Raw genomic sequence first — 21,162 nt, forward strand, 5'->3', positions numbered from 1 at the left:
GCAGAAGAGGAGTTACATTTGGGTGTCAGGCTAACTGAGAAACAAGAGTATTTGAAGGAGAGGGTGGTGAGGAGTTTTATACGCCACCTCATCGGTTTGTGTTTGTCTTCCTACTGTCTTATTTGCTCAGTTGCTAGTTTGACACATAGTGAGTCTTCCTTAAAAGTTTATTGACGGTAGAGGAAATAGTCATTCAGAATGAATGAAGTTTATCATGCAGGAAAAATAGAAATGGGATAGTAGCATTGGGGGAGGAGGGAGGTGAGAGGGTTTGTAAAGTATATAAAGGAAATTAAAGCATATTTGCAGAATAATATGAAAGCTGGAATGTGTTGGGATTGGGAAAGTTGAAGGGAAAAAAGAATTCAAAAAAGTTATGATGTTAAAAGCACAACTGGTTGAATTAGTTCTGAAAAAAGGAGATGGATGAGTACTTTTCCCAAGACAAGAGTGAAATACTAAAAATTCTTGCTTTAAAAAGAATAGTATGTGAAAAAAAAAAAAAAAGAATAGTATGTGAAAGTGTAGTGTTATTTTATTTTTCTTTGAGGATTTTTTTAAATTAGAAAAGCACTGCATGTCTACAAAAATTCAAACAATATAAAAGTATATAAAATAATATATTATAAACCTGCTTACTTCTCCTAATTCCATATCCTGGAGATAACCACTTTTAACAGTTTGGTTTATGTTCTTCCTAGTGTTTCACAGCAATAGTACTGTTGACTTTTTGGGTGGGACCATTCTTCATTATAGGGCGTGATGAGCATTCATTTGTTCATTAATGAACTTTTAAGCATCTTTGCTCCCTCCCCAACTATTCAGTGTGACAACCAGTACCATCCCCCAGTTCGGGTAATATTATCCCTCAGTTAAGAAGCCATATAGTTCATTTTCAGTACATAGACTCATATACACCTACTTTCTTTAAATAATATTTATACATTTGGCTATGCAACATTAATTTTTTCCTATAAATTTACATTATCTCTTCTAATGCCTCCTCATTTTCTATAATATGGATGTGCCATTATTTAACTTTTCCCTTGTTGAAGAATGTTTACATTGTGTCTGAGTTTTCACTCCTAATGAATTGAACAACTTTGTTCATCTTAAGTGATAGCCTTGGGCAAATGTTTCTGTGGGAGTGATTGTTAAAGGTAGACCTGTTTGATCAAGGAGAATATACATTTAATATGTTGAGATTTAATGTCTGTGGTTATTTAAAAATGTATACATTAAAATTAAAATATATGGCATAGTGGGATACTTCTGGCAAAAATCACTTACATTTTTTATGAATTTGCAGATATTTATCACTATAATTTGAAATTGAATAGAGACAATAGTAAATGTTCCAATACCACATTTTGAAAATAACCCATCTGTTTTCTAGGTTGCTTTGCCTTATTGATTACTATGAATCTAAAATTAGAAAATTTCATAAGCAAAGGTATGACCTGTCCTATATTAAAATTTTAGAAGTAATTATCAAGTTGTGAATTACAACAAAAGTTTTTATGGCCTTTTGAAACATTAAATATGCTTTGAAAATCTACAGATATGTGTATAATTTACCTAATATGTAACTATAAATTCCTTTTTATAAAGAATCTTTTAAGACTGTACTTTACCACTTATGTTAAAATCCATTGTTTCATTTATATTAAAATATGTATATTTAATAATCACTAAGTATTGGTCACAGAAGAAATAGTATTTTTATTTTGTTGAGGTATTATGATTTGTTCTGCTGATGTCATCAGGCCACTAGATGGTTACTGAGTATATCAACACAGTGTGTAGGATTGGATTAGCTTCCTGCCAAAGTACAGCCTAATTAATTAGTATGCAGATTTATGAGATAAAGATAAAACATTATAGTGCAAAATCAAGTATATAGAATAAACCACAGTTATCACCTCTGATTAAAGCAATAAGGGTAAAATTTTAAATGATGGTCTTTGACTAACCAAAAATTGCTGAAAGATATCTAAGGCCAAATAATCTAAAGTACTTTAATATAAATATCTAAGGCCTTTTAATATAAAGGCTATTTTGTTTCACTGTTTATAAATGGAACAGTTCTTTTAACAAATATTTATTTAAGCACCTACTTTCTGCCGGGTTCTGTTTTTAGTACTGAACAGATAAAATAGATAAACATCAAATAACTTCCGGGACCTTCTCTTTCAAATGAAGCTGTCTTTTAAGATGGTAAACATGGTGTTAGATTCTGTAGAGATAGGAAAATGTTTCAAACATGATTCTTAACCTCCTAGGAGTTTGCAGTCTAGTAAAGGAGATTAAACGTAAACACATTAATAGTTAAGAAAAATAATGTGAGACTTAAATATATATATTTATATATATTTAATATATATAATGCCCTAATATATAATGTCACAATAAAAGTAATTACTAAAAACTGTACAGTCAGTAATACAGGAGTTGATAACAGGAACAAATTGGTTTTGGATGGAGAAAACAGGGAAGCCATTACAAAACAGATGGGGGTTGTGCTTGAGCTTGAATAAGTACAATTTGGGAAAGCAGAAAGGCAAAAAAAAAAAAAAAAAAAGACTGCTTGTATGCTATGAGCAAAAGTTCATAGATGTCAAAGAGTAGGCTTTTTAATGGCACTATAATTAAGCCAGTTTCTCTGAACTTTAAGGGATTTGTTGATATATTCATAGATAGAGGTAGTAACCTATGGAGAGCAGTCATTCCCATGGAGGACCAAGAGTAAGCTATAAATGAACAAAAGACATCATTGGCCTTGGAAAGAAGGAAGGTACTGTTTCCTTTGATATAGAAAACCTGGGTGATGGGGTTGTAAGTATGTATATTAGGGTTCTAGCAAGAAACAGAACCAGTAGAATGTACACTTATATACAGAGAGTGAATTGTCTTAAAGAAATAGGTTCATGTGATTGTGAAGCTGGCAAGTCTGAAATCTGTGAGGCTGGCATGCAAGCTGGAGACCCAGGGAAGAGTTGATATTGCAGTGTTGAGGCTGAAGGCAATCTGGAGGCAGAATACCTCCCTTCTTGGAGGTTTCAGTCTTTCCTTCTAAGGTCTTTAACTAATTGCACAGGGCTCACCCACATTGTGAAGCGTAATCTGCTTTATTCAAAGTCTATTGATTTAAATGTTTGTTACATCTAAAAAATAACCTCACGGCAGTGTTTAGACTGGTGTTTACCCAGGTAGCAGGGCATCATAGTCTAGCCAAGTTCACACTAAAATGAACAGTCACAGTATGTCAGAGTGAAGAGAAGCAAAATGAAGAATTTCATAGCTTGAGAGGTTATAGATTGGTATGCTCACAGAAAATCAAAAATGAGTAAAGCAGGTTAGGTGGGAACTGTGCCAAACTGGAGAGCTGTCTTAAGGGGCCATTTATTATATACTCTAGCCAGTTGATGCCATGCAGTAATGTGAGCCCACTGTAGCTAAATCTGCTTTTTTGAGAAGTTAGAAGGTTCAGTTTATAAATGAAATCAGATTTTTAATGTTTGCAATTAACACTGAGTGTTCTTAAAAATATTATATGGTCCAGACTGAATATTATCTGCAACCTTTACTCTATATCTTTAGTAAATTCTAATGTAGATTCAGGAGTTGGATGACTTTTCCTGTAAAGGGCCAGACTGTATTTTAGGCATTTTAATCTGTATAGTCTCTCACAACAGCTCAACTCTGTTATAGGATGAAATCAGCCATAGACAGTAAGTAAATGAATTGACATGTCCATGTTCCATAAAACATTAATTAAAAAAAAAAAACCTGCTGGCTGTGGCCCACAGGCAGCAGATTGCTGACCCCCAATCTAGTTGATGAAGAGAGCATTTGGGATTTGAAGTCAGAGTAGAGAAGATTTAGTGTAGCCATCTTTGAAATGTCTCAGGTAGAATGTGGTGTGAGAGACTGCATCTGAAGTTACATAAACTGGGGTCCTCTAAATAAAAGGATTGAGGCTATTGCAGGTGGTGTTGAATTTGGTTGTCATGAGTTTATAGTGAACATCTGGGATTGAGGAATGAAATCTTGAAGGAAAAGAATTACTTTTTTGCTTAACAATCCCATGATCATGGACTAACTAAAGTGAAGTATTTTGGCTTGTACAAATTATGCCTAGGTCAGATACTTGGATTGAATGTCTCCCAGTTCAGTTCAGTTCAATTCAGTCACTCAGTCGTGTCCGACTCTTTGCGACCCCATGAACCGCAGCACGCCAGGCCTCCCTGTCCATCACCAACTCCCAGAGTCCACACAAACCCATGTCCATTGAGTTGGAGATGCCATCCAACCATCTCCTCCTCCGTCGTCCCCTTCTCCTCCTGCCCTCAATCTTTCCCAGCATCAGGGTCTTTTCAAATGAGTCTGCTCTTACGGGAGAAAAGATGTAGGAATAAAATAGGGACTGCGTTATACACAATATTCTCACAGATGAAAAAGCAGAAGTCATTTATACTTTGCAGTGATGAAGAGTCTATCCTAAGGAGAGGGTTTTTCATAGTTCATTGAATGAAGAAAACTTAACAGTCTCTTTTCTAAGAGTAAATAACTTGATAGATTGTAGCAACTTCAAGGTGTATTTTGAGATCTACTAGTAGGATATTGTTCTTGCCTGGAGAATCCCAGGGACGGTGGAGCCTGGTGGGCTGCCATCTATGGGGTTGCATAGAGTCGGACACGACTGAAGTGACTTAGCAGCAGTAGGATATTAGTATCACCTGAAGAAGCAGGTGAACTCTAAAAAGAGGGTATAAGAATTAACTGACAAGTATTATATTACTTGAAAGAAGTGAAAGAGAAGAGAAAATGAAGGAAGATGGGTTATGATTTGGAGGTCTAAGTGGGATAAATAGGAGGCACAGGAGAAGGATGTATATACCTGTAGAGCTAAGGGAGCAAGACAAAGGAAGAAGACAGATGGGACATGGGCCTCTTGCAGAGGTAGAAGCACTCTGCTTAACACCCTTTTTTAAAGGGCATTGTTGTCCAAAGGTTTTCTCATCATGAAACGCAGAAAGTGATGTTTGTATACCACACTGGGGTAATTGGCTCAAGAACTCTGGCCAGTTGTCTTGAGTGCTTGGCATATTTGTTATATCTTGGCACAGCACACCTATGGCATACCACCTGGACCCTCTACTTTAGGGCACAGGCTTGAGAAGGCCTCCAGAGAGCTTGTGAAAGGCAGTTTCTGGATACCATGGACTGGTTTTCCTTTCTGCCAGCATACATGAGAAAACTTGGGGAAAGCAGAGGAAGCCACAATCAAGGCAGCAGAAATTTGAATGCAAGTGTTAAGCAGTTGGAAGTCTTAGAAAACTGCAAACATGCTAAAATTTCTAAAACAGAGGAAAAGTAAGTTTTAAAATGATAGGTTCTCAGCTCTGTTACTTTACCTATTTTTCTTTACCCAGTGTTAATATATCAACATAGATTACATGGAATATATTGCTAGCTTTTTCTATTGGTATTTCCCTGGCTTGGTAGATAGGATTAAAGAACCAAGAAAAGTAACATAGGAATAACAACTACAAGATTCAGATTGAGTTTCTTCTGAGATGTTAGAGACATTTGAAAAGTTACCCCAGGGAAAATAGCTCTATAATGAATTAGTAAAGTGAAGTCTCCTTGTCTAATTCCATCCTTCTCTTTAGATAGAAAATTTTTAAGTGGTGTTGTGAAATGGAAGCAGGTAACTTTGAGGTTCACCTCTGATTGAACATGATTCAGATTAGGGAAGAAAATAAAATACAAGATTTCTCTAGTTTTGCTCTTTCTACCCGCAAGAAGCATAATGTTCAACACTGGGTCCCTCCTGGGGCTTCTGGAGGCCATTGGAGAAAGGGTGGGAGGAATTTGGCTGTGGGGATCCCATGTCCAAATGAGAATTGTGGATGTTTAAAATTATGTTTTTACTTCAAAAAAAAACACAAAATGTCAATGCTAAATAAAGGACTCTAGGAAAATAAAGTGAGGATTCTTTACTGAAGCTCATTTCCTTTTAGGTCTGCATAAATTTAAAATTGGTCTCCTCTACTATATATATGTTAGGTTTCTCTTGAGAGAACAAGATAGCCATAATGGCAGGTATTTTAGAGTATATATAGGAAATGATCTTGAGTACACAGGCTTTGAAGCCAGAGAGATGTCAGTTTGAATCTCATCAGTACTGCTTACTATTTGAGAGACTTGGAGCAAATTTAAATAACTCCTCTAAATGTTCCTCACCTAAATTGAAATACTTTATATAATACATCTATCTTGTTGTTGTTTAGTCACCAAGTCGTGTCTGACTCTTCATGACCCATGGACTGTAGCCAGCTAGGCTCCTCTGTCCATGGGATTATCCAGGCAAGATTACTGGAATGGGTTGCTGTTTCCTTCTCCATACATCTATCTTAGTACTTTATATAGAAGCTACCCAGTACCCTTCTTTGGTCATGGTCATTTGTTAAAGACTAGCATGTTTTAGAAGGTCTGAGAGATATGTTAGTACAGCTGTCTCAAATAGAAATGTAATGAAAACCACATATATAATTTTGCATTTTTCATGTAGCCAAGTTAAAAAGTAAAAAGAAACCAGTGAAATACATTTTCATCTATTTAATATCTGAAATATTGCCATTTCAACATGTAATCAATGATATTATTGATACTTAACATTATTTTTTTTCATTCTAAGCCTTTGAAATTTGGTATTGTAATTTATAGCACACCTCAATTCAAACACTAAATTTTCATCAGAGGTATTTGATCTGTATTTAGATTTCATGAAGTCTAGTTCAAAAATAGACTTGTATACCCAGATTGTTCTATACATACCTGAAAGTTCTCTAGCAACTAAGTCAAGTACAAAAATTTTTTTCCTTTAATATTTACATCTACATTTATACAACCGACTCATCTTTTTTAGAATAATTGGTTTGACTGAATTAAGGATTAAAAACTATACCCAACTTAAATTCACTAACTTCTGTTTAATTCAGAAGGATGTTGCAAAATTGAAAAGCAACTCTAAATCTGTCAGTAGCAAGAAACTTCAAACTTTGAAGTTTTCTTGTAGTTTTACAACCAATTTATTTGCACTGTGGATTAAAATGAAAATCTTATATTATTAATATTAGAAAAACATGTATGAAGTCAATATTGATTTGTATTATAAAGTTTCATTTCAGTGTAAATTCTCATAACCTATTAGCTAGACACAAACATGCCTTTTTTTCTTTGGAGCTTCAAATTTTGCTTACTCATATATAGAGTGATACGAGTGAGAAGGCTTCCCTGGTAGCTAAGTTGGTAAAGAGTCTGTCTGCAGTGCAGGAGACCCAGGTTTGATCCCTCGGTTGGGAAGATTCCCCGGAGAAGGAACTGTCAAACCACTCCATTACTGCCTGGAAAATCCCATGGACAGAGGAGCCTGGTGGGCTACAGTCTATGGGTCACTTGAGTTGGACACGACTTAGTGACTACACCACTACCACACCATTTTTTGTGTTTGAGCATTTGGTAAGTACTCTTTTTCCAAGAAAATTTTGAACTCAGGTTAACAGTATAGTTAGTCTTTGTAACTTTTCCATGACTCAACCAATAAGCATTGACAAAAAACACAAAAGATGGTTAAAGTCATTGTTTTCTGTTTGTTTCAATGGTCCTACAAACTGGCATTGCATTTATACATGTGCTGTATAATTTTAACAACTGAATTCATGACATTCACAGTCTGTTTCAAAAAACTAGCGGATTTCCAATATGTCTTATACAGTGTAGCAAAGCAATAAGACTGCAAAAGCAGTCTTTTAAAAATCCTAGTAAATCTAAATTTCTGATGTTACAGAGCTACCTTCTGTTGTGGAAAAATGAAAAAGATTGTTTCATGTCTTGGTGAAATTCTTCTTTGATAGATATGTAAAATTCAAAGATGTGCCATAAGTCAGATTTTTTTTTAAAGCCTCCAATTGTCAACATTTCTTAATAAATCTGGAGGTCCTCTGATGACAGAACATCCCCACAGTGTTAATTGAGCATTTGATTCATCTAAAAATAAATGTAATTTTAAAAATTAAATCAGTTGCTCTTTGGTATTATAAGAAAGGTCTTGTATTCATGCAGTTGTTTGTGGGCTTGATTGAAGATCTTTCCTTTTTTTTTATAAAAATGTTTTAGTTATTTTCTCATAATTTTGCAGCAAAATTTTCATAGGAAATAATTTATTTCATGTAAGAATAGTTTCTATTTTTGTGTAAGACCTCAAAATGTTTTGTTACTAGCCAAAGTTATAAGCTCAGATTTTGCTAAAAACTTACTTTAGAAGTTTTTTTGTGTGGTTAATTTTGATTTTAGTGACTTTGATTCTCTTTTGACTGTTGAGAGGAAATTTCTTAATGTATCATGTATTTGCTGAAAATACTTTCCTATCATTATCTACTTTATTATCCTAAAACATTTTTATCTAACAACTTTTTAAAATAACAGCTTTACCTCTACCAGCAGCTTCCGACGGCGATGTCTCACAGGAAGTTCTCTGCTCCCAGGCATGGGTCCCTGGGCTTCCTGCCTCGGAAGCGCAGCAGCCGGCACCACTGGAAGGTGAAGAGCTTCCCCAAGGATGACTCTTCCAAGCCCGTTCACCTCACTGCCTTTCTTGGCTACAAGGCTGGCATGACCCACATTGTGAGGGAGGTCGATAGGCCAGGGTCCATGGTGAACAAGAAGGAAGTTGTGGAGGCTGTGACCATCGTGGAGACTCCGCCCATGGTGATTGTGGGCATCGTGGGTTACATGGAAACACCCCGAGGCCTCCGGACCTTTAAGACCATCTTTGCTGAGCATATCAGCGACGAGTGCAAAAGGCGCTTCTACGAGAACTGGCGTAAGTCTAAGAAGAAGGCCTTCACCAAATACTGCAAGAAGTGGCAGGACGTAGATGGCAAGAAGCAGCTTGAGAGGGACTTCAGCAGCATGAAGAAGTACTGTCAGGTCATCTGTGTCATTGACCACACCCAGATGCGCATGCTTCCTCTGCGCCCGAAGAAGGCCCATATCTTGGAGGTCCAGGTGAACGGAAGCAGTGTGGCTGAGAAACTGGACTGGGCCTGTGAGAGGCTCCAGCAGCAGGTCCCTGTGAGCCAAGTGTTTGGCCAGGATGAGATGATTGATATCATTGGGGTGACCAAGGGCAAAGGCTACAAAGGTGTCACCAGCCATTGGCACACCAAGAAGCTGCCCCATAAGACCCACCAAGGGCTGCACAAGGTAGCCTGTATTGGGTGGCCTTCTCTGTGGCTTGGGCTGGGCAGAAAGGCTACCATCACTGCACTGAGATAACAAGAAGATCTACAAGATTGGTCAGGGCTACCTCATCAAGGACAGCAAACTGATCAAGAACAATGCCTCTACTGATTACCATCTGTCTGACAAGAGCATCGACCCTCTGGGTGGCTTTGTCTACTGCGGTGAGGTGACCAATGACTTTGTCATGCTCAAAGGCTGCATGGTAGGAACCAAGAAGTGAGTGCTCACTCTGTGCAAGTCCTTGCTGGTACCGACCAAATGGCGGGCCCTGGAGAAGATTGACCTCAAATTTATTGACACCACCTCCAAATTTGGTCATGGTCACTTCCAGACTGTGGAGGAGAAGAAAGCCTTCATGGGACCACTTAAGAAGGACCGAATTGCAAAGGAAGAAGGGGCCTAATAGAACAGATTGTATAGCTGGTAGAATCGCAATAAAATTATTTTCCAGTGGGGAAAAAAAAATAAAATAACAACTTTATTGAGATTAATTCACATGCCATGAAATTCACCATTTTTAAGTATATGATTGAGTAGTTTTAGAATATTCACAAATTGTGTCACCATATCTGCAATCAGTTTTAGAACATGGGCATCATCCACTGAGAAACAGAAAATTCCATACCCATTAGCAGTCACTCTGTGCCCTGAGCCCCTTTTTTGCTGCAACCCAACATCACAAAATATGCAATTCCATTACATGAAATGTCCAGAATATGCAATCCATAAAAAAAAGAAAACAGATGAGTAGTTGCCTAGGAATTGGATTGTAGTGGAGTAGGGACTTAGGGTAGAGAGTAAATGGAAAGTAATTGCCAATGGGAAGGTGTTTCTCCATGGGTGATGAACATGTTCTAAAATTGATTGTGGAGGGACTTCCCAGGTGCTCCAGTGGTTAGGACTCCCTGCTTCCAATATAGGGTGCATGGATTTTAGTTCCCCTTGGTTGGGGAACTAAAACCCCATGTGCTGCGTGGCATGGCCAGAATATAAATAAAATTGATTGTGGAGATAGTGACACAACTTTATGAATATCCTAAAGTGATATCTCAAAGGTCTAATGATAGTGTGTTTTATATGTTTACTGTCCATTTATATGTTTACTGTCCATTTATATGTTTACAGTAGGCATTTTGGGGAAATGCCTGCTGATGTCCTTTGCCCATTTTTAAATTGAGTTTTTTGTCTTTTTGTCAAATTATGAGTTATTTATTAATTCTGGATACAAGTTCTTTATCAGGTTTGCAAATATTTTACCCCATTCTGTAAATTTTCTTTTCCCCCTTGATGATGTCCTTTGAAGCTCAGAAGTGTTTTACTTTTCATGACCTCCTGTTTATCAGTTTGTTTTTTTTTTTTTCATCTCTTCTAAACCAACAGCTTTTCCAATTTGTTCTGCAGTAAATTATGTAGCATTCATCAGGAAATTTGTGACACATTCAGTCTCTTTTGTTTACTGTTTCAATTATTTTACTGTCTCAGGTGTTATCATCTCCACTTGATTTTTTAAAAATCTGTCCATAATTTTTAAAAGCCTTAGTTCTTAATTAAAATAATAAATATATCAATTATCAATTATGATTTATATAGGTATCTCCATAAATATAGTATCAGAACAAACAGTGTTATATTGGTATCATTCTGATTGAATCAATCCATTGATCCTGACTAGGCTGGTGGTGAGTTTGTATTAATATATGATGCTATAAACCACACACACACTCAGTGTACAACCCAGGCTGCAACATTAATACCTTAACATGATGCATCAAAGTGGAAGGTAGTCCTAAACAATAAAGTTGTGTTTAACAGAAGAATATTTTACACTGCTTCACCTTTAAAATTTTAATTAAAATGAAATAGAATTAAAATGGCTAGTTGCACTAGCATATTTCAAGCACTCATTGCTGTATGTACCTAGTGTTTACTGTCTCGGACAGCCCAGTATTAGTGTTATCAGTTTTAAAAACATTAATACTGATTTGCTAGTACTTCGTAGCTCACACAATGTTTTGATGTCTTTTATTTACTTTTAAAACCAATTTTGTGATAGATGTGATAGAAATTATCTCTGTTCTACAGATGAGAAGAAAAATTCTAAGAGACTGACTTACCCAAATAATACAACTCATTAATGAAGATGTCAAGACTTAATCAGGGCCACTAAATTTGTGGCCTTGTCCTATACTCTGTATTTTTTGATATAGTTTTTTGTGATCTAAAAGTACTGGAAGGAGAAAACAATATTATTTGTTCATTCAACAAGTGTTTTTCTACTCCTTCTTAAGCCCTCTATTCTGGGCAGTGAGATACAGTGGTGAACAAGACAGGCAAACTTCTGGTTTGCATGGATCTTAAATTCCAGTTAAGGCATTAGTGAACAAATGTATACTGTAGTACTAGTTAATAAGTAGTATGTTCTAATACAATTTTCTCTAAGAGTAAGTAGGAAATTTGATTTAAGTTTTAGTTTATGTTGAGGTTATCAAGCCCTTATTGATTTGATTTAATTTTTGTTAGCTAGATTTTTTTTCCTTTGGAGATAATTTTTTCATAAATACACTACATATATTTTTTCATAGACTATATAAAGAAGATGAAAGTCAGTCAGAAGAAGATTATAGAAGCCTGAGTGCTTCACCCACTTACAACGGCCTTCTAATGGTATGGGGGACTATAAGATTGATAAATACTTTTTAATAAAGTAAAATAATAATCTAATCTCTTAGGAAAGTTAACTGTTTATTAACTATGTTGCAGTCATTACAGAATCAACTCAAGGAATCAAAAACTAAGATAGATGTACTTTTAAGTGAAAAGCTCAATCTTCAAAAAGATTTGGAAACCAGGTGAGAGAAACTTGTCATTTTTATTTAATTTTTATTTAAGCAAATAGTAGAATTTTGAATGTTAAATCAGTCATCCTATCCCCTTTACTCTAAAACTAATGTTGGGGATCTCATATTTCTATACTCATTTTAGTCATTAGTCTCTCATATGGTAGAAAGAACAAAAATAGATATATAAGCAAGGGGAGTGAGAAAATAGGAAGAAGATAAAACTGGCTAGGAACTCAGAATAGATTTAGCCTATGCCAGTAGGGGGAGAAGGCAATGGCACCCCTCTCCAGTACTCTTGCCTGGAAAATCCCATGGATGGGGGAGCCTCGTGGGCTGCAGTCCATGGGGTCGCTGAGGGTAGGACACGACTGAGCGACTTCACTTTCACTTTTCACTTTCATGCATTGGAGAAGGAAATGGCAACCCACTCCAGTGTTCTTGCCTGGAGAATCCCAGGGACGGCGGAGCCTGGTGGGCTGCCGTCTATGGGGTCGCACAGGGTCGGACACGACTGAAGTGACTCAGCATGCCAGTAGGGAACTCAGAATAGATTTAGCCTATGCCAGTAGGTTTCCATTTCACAATTTATTTTTATTTTAATTTTTTTCCAAATTACTTTAGAATGTCTTATTTCATCATATACATGTGTTGTGGGAAGGGAGAAACATTTTAAAGTTTAAATGGCATACAACAGAAAGGTTTATTTATATACAAGCATACTACCACAGAAGGAAGGCACTCTACATGTTGACAGAAAGTAATAATGAATGTACACTGTTGAGACTTTTCATTAAATATTGTTGGCTACCTATTGTAAGTTAGACATGGTCCTAAGTTCTGATATTGTATATAACAAACAAAACAAATATCTTGTTCTTGTAAAGCTTATACTTCAATGGAGAGGAAACTGATATCTACAATAAAAACCATTTCTGTAAGGTTTAAAAGCCTGCCACATAGTAATGTGTAAATTTATGGTTATATAAATATGAGGGGAAAATTTGTAAAACATGCATGGGAATAATGAACAGTGAATTTGAGCTAGTGGTTACCTGTGGTATGGGAAGTGAAAGTGAAAGTTGCTCATTCCTGTCTGACTCTTTGTGACCTCATGGACTATACAGTCCATGGAATTCTCCAGACCAGAATACTGGAGTGGGTAGCCGTTCCCTTCTCCGGGGGATCTTCTCAAACTAGGGATCAAACCCAGGTCTCCCTCATTACAGGCAGATTCTTTACCATTTAAGCCACAAGGAAAGCCCTAAAGTACTGGAATGGGTAGCCTATCCCTTCTGCAGCGGATCTTCCCAACCCAGGAATCGAACTGGGGTGTCCTGCATTGCAGGTGGATTCTTTACCAGCTGAGCCACCAGGGAAGCCCATGGTATGGGAAGGAGAGAGCAATGGCAGTAATTAGGGACATGGAGTTTGAAGTAGCTGTATAAGGTTTTAGTTAAAAGATTTTAAACAGATTACTATTCAGCTTTGATAAAGCTTGAGGCATGGACACACCACTATTTGTTTTACTCTATTCTTGTTTGTGCATTTGAGATAATTCACTATAAAAGCAAGTAATAGGTTAATAACAATGAAAGTGGGTAGAAAGTTTTGAATAGGGGATACACAGAAGAAGAAAGCCAATGGCCAATAAATACCTCATTAGCAGTTATGAAATATTTTAAGAATTTTTAAGCATATTTATGACAAGTAACAAAGTATACTTTATTATTAAATATCTTTATAGTTTTATTAAGTAAACTGAATGTGTTCAACATGATTTATTTTCTACAGGCCCACACAGCATGAATTAAGACTTTATAAACAGCAAGTGAAGAAACTGGAGAAAGCCCTGAAGAAAAACATCAAGTAATTATATTTTACCATAGTTACAAATTTATTAGGATTTTATATCTTATTATTTATTTTTATTAACCTGTCAACTTACCTGATAGTGGCTGTGGCTTAAAATTACCAGGTTGATGGGCAGGGCCGGGGGGTGGGGGGGTCGAGGGGTATGTGTGGAGAAGACTTTAAAAAGGGGTATTTCTGGTTCCACAGTTTAAAAAGTTTCTACTGTAATGGATTTGGCTATATATTCATCTTAAATAAGAACAAGGAAAAGGTAATTGATATAAAAGGCAAAGATTTTAATTAGTTGACTTTGGAAGTCATGGAGAAATTGCAAGAGAATCATTGAAATTAGAGGTGACAAGGCCCCAATTTTTTTTTTCTATTTTTATTTACCTATTTTTTTTTTAATTTTATTTTATTTTTAAACTTTACAATATTGTATTAGTTTTGCCAAATATCGAAATGAATCCGCCACAGGTATACATGTGTTCCCCATCCTGAACCCTCCTCCCTCCTCCCTCCCTGTACCATCCCTCTGGGCCATCCCAGTGCACCAGCCCTAAGCATCCAGTATCGTGCATCGAACCTGGACTAAGGCCCAAATTTTTGTTGGTGGTAGTGATGACCTGAATCATAGCCTTATCGTATATTAAAGCTTAAAGAATCAGAATGAATGCAGTGAGCCATTCATATCCACCACTTCTCTTTTATGACTTTGAAAAGCACATACTCACAGGAATTTCAGCAAGTTGGTCCTCAAATAGTGATAGTATTTTCTGAAGATTAGCTATGTCTACTCTTTGATTCAAGGGAATGGGACTTGAAGTAGTGTGGTGAGCATGGGGATGAAATATTTTAAAAATGACATGAGTTAATATATGCATTAGATGTATTAAATCAGTTGTATTAGCCTATGTTGATTCAATTTTCAGTGACAGCTACATTTTCTTTATGGTAACACATGCCACAGTGAAAGGCAAGTATTCTGGCCATCCAGGAATTACATATTGAGTTAAGATAGTAGGGAAGGAAAACTAAAAAAGAGAAAAGGAAGGTTCAGAAAGGTTGCATTCATTCATTCAATTAATATTTTTTCCCTTCCTACTATTGCTTAACATTTTAGGTACTTATAGTACCTCTTCCTATCTGTTTGGCATTCTAGATACTGAAATTACAGTGGTAAACCAAAAAGAAAGGTTCCTGTTCTCATGAATCTTATGTAAAGAGCAATGAAAAAAATAAGACAGTTTTGATATAGGTAAAAATGTGTTAGTCGCTCAGTTGTGTCCAACTCTTTGCGACCCCATGGACTGTAGCCCACCAGGCCCCTTTGTCCATGGGGGTTTTCCAGGCAAGAATGCTGGAGTGGGTAGCCATTCCCTTCTCCAGGGGATCTTCCTGACCCAGGGATTGAACCTAGGTCTCCTGTATTGCAGGCAGATTCTTTACCATCTGAGCCAACAGGGGAGCCCCTATAGTGTAAGTACCAAAGGTAAAATAGTGTGAGAGTTGCTATTGTACAAGTTTGGACAAGAGGTGGTGGTGACATGGTCAAAGGTGGCAGGAGTGGAGGTGTTAAGAAGTATTTGGAATATTGGAGGTAGAATTTGATGATCAGACTTGGTGATGGATTGAGGATGGATTAGGGGTATAGGCAGTTGAGGGGGAAAAGATTAACATGCAAAAAGATAAAAAAAATAAACTTAATCAGGACTAATTTTTAGTCCTGAATAACGAAGTAGTTGTTGGAACATTAACTGAGATAGGAAAATTGGTTAAGGAGCAGCTGAGAAGAGGAATATGTAAGGTGGACAAAAAGTCAGAGGAGGAAAACTTCACAACCCTCTTAGGGTCTCAGGCTGGGCCTGAAAATTAAAGTGACAAAGACAGATTAACATGAAAAAAGTATAAGTTTATTTAATATAAGTTTTACCTGACCTGAGAAGAAATGAAGACTTGAAGAAACAGTTAAGCCTGAGCATTTTAATACTGGGTTTGATGAAGAGTGAGTGGAAAGTTGGAAAATGTAATAATACAAAAGGGTGTAAGCTGAGGGTAATAAACTGGGGAAGGTTCAGATTTTGCTTCTTCAGAGACAAAGATGCTTCTTTGCCCTGGGGTACAAGGAGGGCAGCTTGTTACCCTCCTTGAGGGTACCCTCACAGGATCTCCTGGTCTGCTTCAGGGAAAAGGGGGGAGGTCAGAGAGTTCTTCCCGCATGTATCAATTCTCAAGTTCCTTCTGTTGAAAAGTTTCTTATGTTAAAATGACACGTTTTGTTTTTGTTTTGGCCACACCATGTTGCTTGTGGGGTCTCAGTTCCCTGACCAGGGATTGAACCTGGGGCAAGGCAGTGAAAGCCTGGAATCCACTTGGCCACCAGGAACTCCTTTAAAATGGCATATTTTGGAGTGGCATGTCCTGATCCCCTTCAGTGTACTTTTATTGACCTCAGTGTATCAGTGAACATACATACACACATAAATGCTTACACATATATTCATAGAGATACCTAGTCATTCCTCATTATTTGCGCATTGCATATTTGTGAATTTGCCTACCTGCTGTAATTTATTTTTAATCCTCAAATAAGTAGTGGTGGCACTTGCACAGTTATTCATGGACATGCCCAGTATACACATTTTCAGCTATTGAACAAGGTGATACTCTGCCTGCATTTCCGCTTTCATGGTGTAAAGAGTCATAGTTTCTGTTGTCACATGCCACTTGTAGTTTTCCATTTTTTGCTTTTTATTGGTGATTTCTCCAAGATGGTCCCAGGCACGGTGTTGAAGTACAATCTAGTGTTCTATTCACAAGAAGGCTGTGATGTACCTTACAGAGAATATATATGTGTTAGAGAGACTTCATTTAGGCATAAGTTATGGTGCTGTTAGCTATGAGTCCAATGTTAATGAAACAACAATATTAAAAAAGATTTCTTTAAACATTAACACACATAAAACAAGGTTATATATTGATCAGTTGAGGAAAATGTGACCAGAGAGGCATGCAGGAACCTGATCCTGTATTTCCCCTAGGAGCAGTGCTTCAGTCCTCACTAATTCAGTGTATACAGTACTTTATTGAATATAACTGCCATGAATAATGAGAATTTACTGTGTATATATTTTTTGTTGTTCATTTGTGCTGTGGTTTTTAGAGTGACTTTTCTCTATTAGACTTTAAAATTGTGATTTAGAACCAATCCTAGCTATATTTTTCTGTTGAATTTTGAAGAAATGATTTGTGTTTTTAGAAATTTATATTTGAAATTTAAACATCTATAGTATCTAGATGTGAAACAGAATTAAGAATGTTAGATAACTTGCCCATATTGCTCAGGTAGCATGTGGAAGAACTTGGAAAGAAATCAGACCCACACCTAAGCATTTGGACTCTCAAGCTCACACTAATAATTAAAACCAAGCAAAAACCCAATGAAAAAAACTTTTTTAATATAAAACTTCAAATTTTTATTTTTTGCAGGGGCAGAGGTAGAATTTTTGTCAAGGAACTACTGATGTTAAGGAAATAATTAGAAATAAAAATCTGTCAACCCAGTGAATATTCGCCACATGTGTAGGGAAAAAAAGAAACAGTTTTATATAACAGTTGGAATAAATATTGAGCCAGACTGTGATGTGCATTAGAGGCAGTATGCTAAAGAGGTTGCAAAGACAGAAGGAAATCTCACCCTTTAATTATATCTTGTGACAAGGGGGAAGTTACAACTTAGAGCCAGGATCCTAGGTTAAGCTCCAATAGGAAAAAGGAGACAAGGCACCCTCTTCCTTGATGTCCTTATTTCAAAGAGATGGTTCTAAGGCTCCCAGGACACTGCTAATTTTAAGCAGGAGGCTTATTTAAATATTAACAGAATCTACATACTTAGAAAGGATTTACAACTACAGGTTTTCTAAAGGAAATGCTACAAGAAAAGGAGGGGAAAGTCTCTTTCCCTTTTATAACCAGAGAAAACTAAATTTTTTCTTTAGATCTGTATTTACTTCTCAACTAATCAATCTTCAGTATCAAATGATATTAATTTAACATGCGAAAGCTTGTTTGAGCTAATATTATAAGCAAGTTGGTTATGAAGTTCTGTTGCTAGCAAGTAATCAAATAGATCTGCCAGTGCAAGATAGCCAAAGGTACTACACTAATTCTATTTAATTTTTTCAGTGGTATTTATATTTTGTTAGAAGAAAATAAAATCAAAATCTTATCACCCATGTGTTGAGCTGGCAGAAGTTGAGGTGGTCCGTTAGAATAAGCCAAGCAAATTATTCATCAAGGCTTTATTCAGTTACTTCAATAATATAAACAAGAGGCCAAAGAGAAAAGGGCTGGCTTCTCGGTATCCCATTTTTCCCCATGAAATGGCACCCAGCAAGTGTCAGTCAGTGACATGGTGCACAGATGACTCCTGTGGCTTCATAGGCTAGGGAAAGGGCAGGATATGGAAACACCTGAGTCAAATGAAAAAAGTGTTGCATGAGAGTCACCATGAGATTATGAAAAGGCTTCAGCAGACACGGTTAAAAGCTATAAAGTGTCTGCACGTGGAAACTTAGGGGAATGGCTATTGAAAACAGGAGATACCAGTGTTTTTAAGTTGGAAGGGCAGTTTTCTGGATTTCCCAGACTCCACACAGAAACATAGCTATTGCTGCGGGCTATGTGGAATGAGTATCTGCTAAGTATGTGAAGAATTCCTTAGCCATTTTAGGGGATTTTTATGGCCTTCAGGTTCTGCTCACCACTCTGGAGACTACAAAACAATCCTGGAATATTTCTAAGTGCAGCATAGTCTGCTCAAACACAGGTTTCTAAAACACCAATTAAGTCAAATGCAATTGGAAAGTAAGGCAATAATTAGATTAACATAGTAGTTACATTGTTTTCATGTGATTTTCCCCCCCATGGTAAAAGGAGACTAGTATAGACTTTGGAAAGGGGAAAGCTTTGCTAGTTATGTAGGCATCTGCCCTTTCAGCTCTGTTTTAAGAAAATTTAAAACGAGAACCTGTACCCAAGGCTCCCTCCCTGACCCCTAGCATTAGACAGACTGGAGGCTGAAGGCAAGTTGTACTTCTTTCCCCACCTGTTTTAACCTTGGCTTCTTTGGCCAGGAGCTCACCTTCCATCTTCTTAGTCTTGGCATCCTCAAGCCAACATTTCTGTTCTGTTGGCTATGGATTTTGTAATGTTGGAGACAACCTCAAGACATACTTGAGCTGTTTAACTTATCTTGAGGCACTAATTATTTTTTGTTAGTTGTCTAGTTACATAGTTACATCAGTTTTTAAATACTCTGATTTCTAACACTTAACTTTTCTCCTGACTGCCATTATTTTCACATGTGTGGTTTTGCCTAATACAAAGGTTTTCGTAAGTATTATGCTATGGCAAATATTTACTGTGAGACTAGCTGAACCAAAGGTCAGTTTCCCATGAGTTCTGAGATTTTACTAGTCCTTAACTTCTGTAAATATAGAAAAACAGTGGGGTTAAATACATTAATTAATACATGTGAAATGCTTCGAAGAGTACCTTCAGAGAGAAGGTTCTCAATAAATACTAATTATTATCACCACCAGGCTCCCAAATATGTTGTCATTGTTATTAAATTAAGGGTATCTCTTAATTTACTTAGTTAATTGAATCACATATCATTTCCCAGAGTGACTGTAGCTAGTACATTCAATGACATGTTTAGGTTACTGTCCTGGCAGCTAAAATGTTGTATGTCCATAGTATAATGTTAATCACACTTGTAAACAGTTTGTTCAGAAGTTAAACTTTTTCACCTGAATGCAAGGTTAATATGTAAATTCAGATATGTCCATTTGCTTGTAGTCCTCCTAGAGGGCTGTTGGCTTTTCTATGTTACTTTTGTTTTCTAGACAGTATGCTTTTGGCACTGCTTTTAGGCAAAACTGTCAAGTATATTAATATGGTAAATAGATGAGAAGTCAAATGGAAACTATACAAAAAAGATCTTAATGATCTGTATAACCATAGTGGTGTGATTACTCACCTACAGCCAAACATCCTGGAGTGTCAAGTCAAGTGGGCCTTAGGAAGCATTACTACGAACAAATGAAGTGGAGGGGATGGAATTCCAGCTGAGTTATTTCGAATCTTAAAAGATGATGCTGTCAAAGTGCTGCACTCAGTATGCCAGCAAATTTGGAAAACTCAGCAGTGGCCACAGGACTGGAAAAGGTCAGTTTTCATTCCAGTCCCAAAGAAGGGCGATGCCAAAGAATGTGCAAACTGCTGCACAACTCTGCTCATTTCACATGCTAGCAAGGTAATACTCAAAATCCTTCAAGCTAGGCTTGAACAGTATGTGAACTGAGAACTTCCAGATGTACAAGCTGGATTTAGATAAGACAGAGGAACTGGAGATCAAATTGCCAACATCCGTTGGATCATTGAAAAAGCGGAAGAGTTCCAGAAAAACATCTACTTCTGCTTTATCGACTATACCAAAGCCTTTGACTGTACGGATCACAACAAACTGTGGAAAATTCTTATAGAGAGTGGAATACACACCTTACCTGCCTCCAGAGAAACCTATAGGCAGGTCAAGAAACAACAGTTAGAAGCGGACATGGAACAGACTGGTTCCAAATTGGGAAAGGAGTATGTCAGGGCTGTATATCATCACCCTGCTTATATAACTTATATGCAGAGTACATCATGTGAAATGCTGGACTGGATGAAGCTAAAGCTGGAATCAGGATTGCCGGGAGAAATATCAATAACCTCAGGTATGCAGATGACACTACCCTAATGACAAAAAGTGAAGAGGAACTTAAGAGCCTCTTGATGAAGGTGACAGAGGAGAGTGAAAAAGCTGGCTTAAAACCCAGCATTAAAAACATGAAGATCATGGCATCCGGTCCCATCACTCCATGGCAAATAGATGGAGGAGAAATGGAAACAGTGACAGATTTTATTTTCTTGGGCTCCAAAATCACTGCCAACAGTGACTTCAACCATGAAATTAAGACGCTTGTTCCTTGGAAGAAAAGCTATGACCAACCTAGACAATGTATTAAAAAGCAGAGACATCACTTTGCTGACTAAGGTCTAGTCAAAGCTATGCTTTTTCCAGTAGTCATGTATGGATGTGAGAGTTGGACCA

At 36.9% G+C, this 21,162-nt stretch overlaps 1 protein-coding gene and 1 pseudogene across 9 annotated transcripts in view; both read left to right on the forward strand.

Moving 5' to 3' along the window:
- The window catches only part of CEP70 (centrosomal protein 70), a 79,361-nt gene that overhangs the window by 40,218 nt on the left and 17,981 nt on the right, over positions 1-21,162 (forward strand). For 8 of the 9 annotated variants that reach the window (XM_055569556.1, XM_055569559.1, XM_055569551.1 and 5 more), the window contains 4 exons: positions 1,397-1,453; positions 11,895-11,976; positions 12,073-12,161; positions 13,944-14,018. In XM_055569556.1, coding sequence (XP_055425531.1) covers positions 1,397-1,453; positions 11,895-11,976; positions 12,073-12,161; positions 13,944-14,018 — 303 coding nt within the window. The remainder of the gene's footprint in view (positions 1-1,396; positions 1,454-11,894; positions 11,977-12,072; positions 12,162-13,943; positions 14,019-21,162) is intronic. The other variant, XM_055569560.1, reaches the window with a different exon arrangement.
- LOC129644131 (60S ribosomal protein L3-like) lies at positions 8,406-9,788 on the forward strand (annotated as a pseudogene).

Source organism: Bubalus kerabau, chromosome 2, assembly GCF_029407905.1.
Source record: "Bubalus kerabau isolate K-KA32 ecotype Philippines breed swamp buffalo chromosome 2, PCC_UOA_SB_1v2, whole genome shotgun sequence".
NCBI lineage: Eukaryota > Metazoa > Chordata > Mammalia > Artiodactyla > Bovidae > Bubalus > Bubalus kerabau.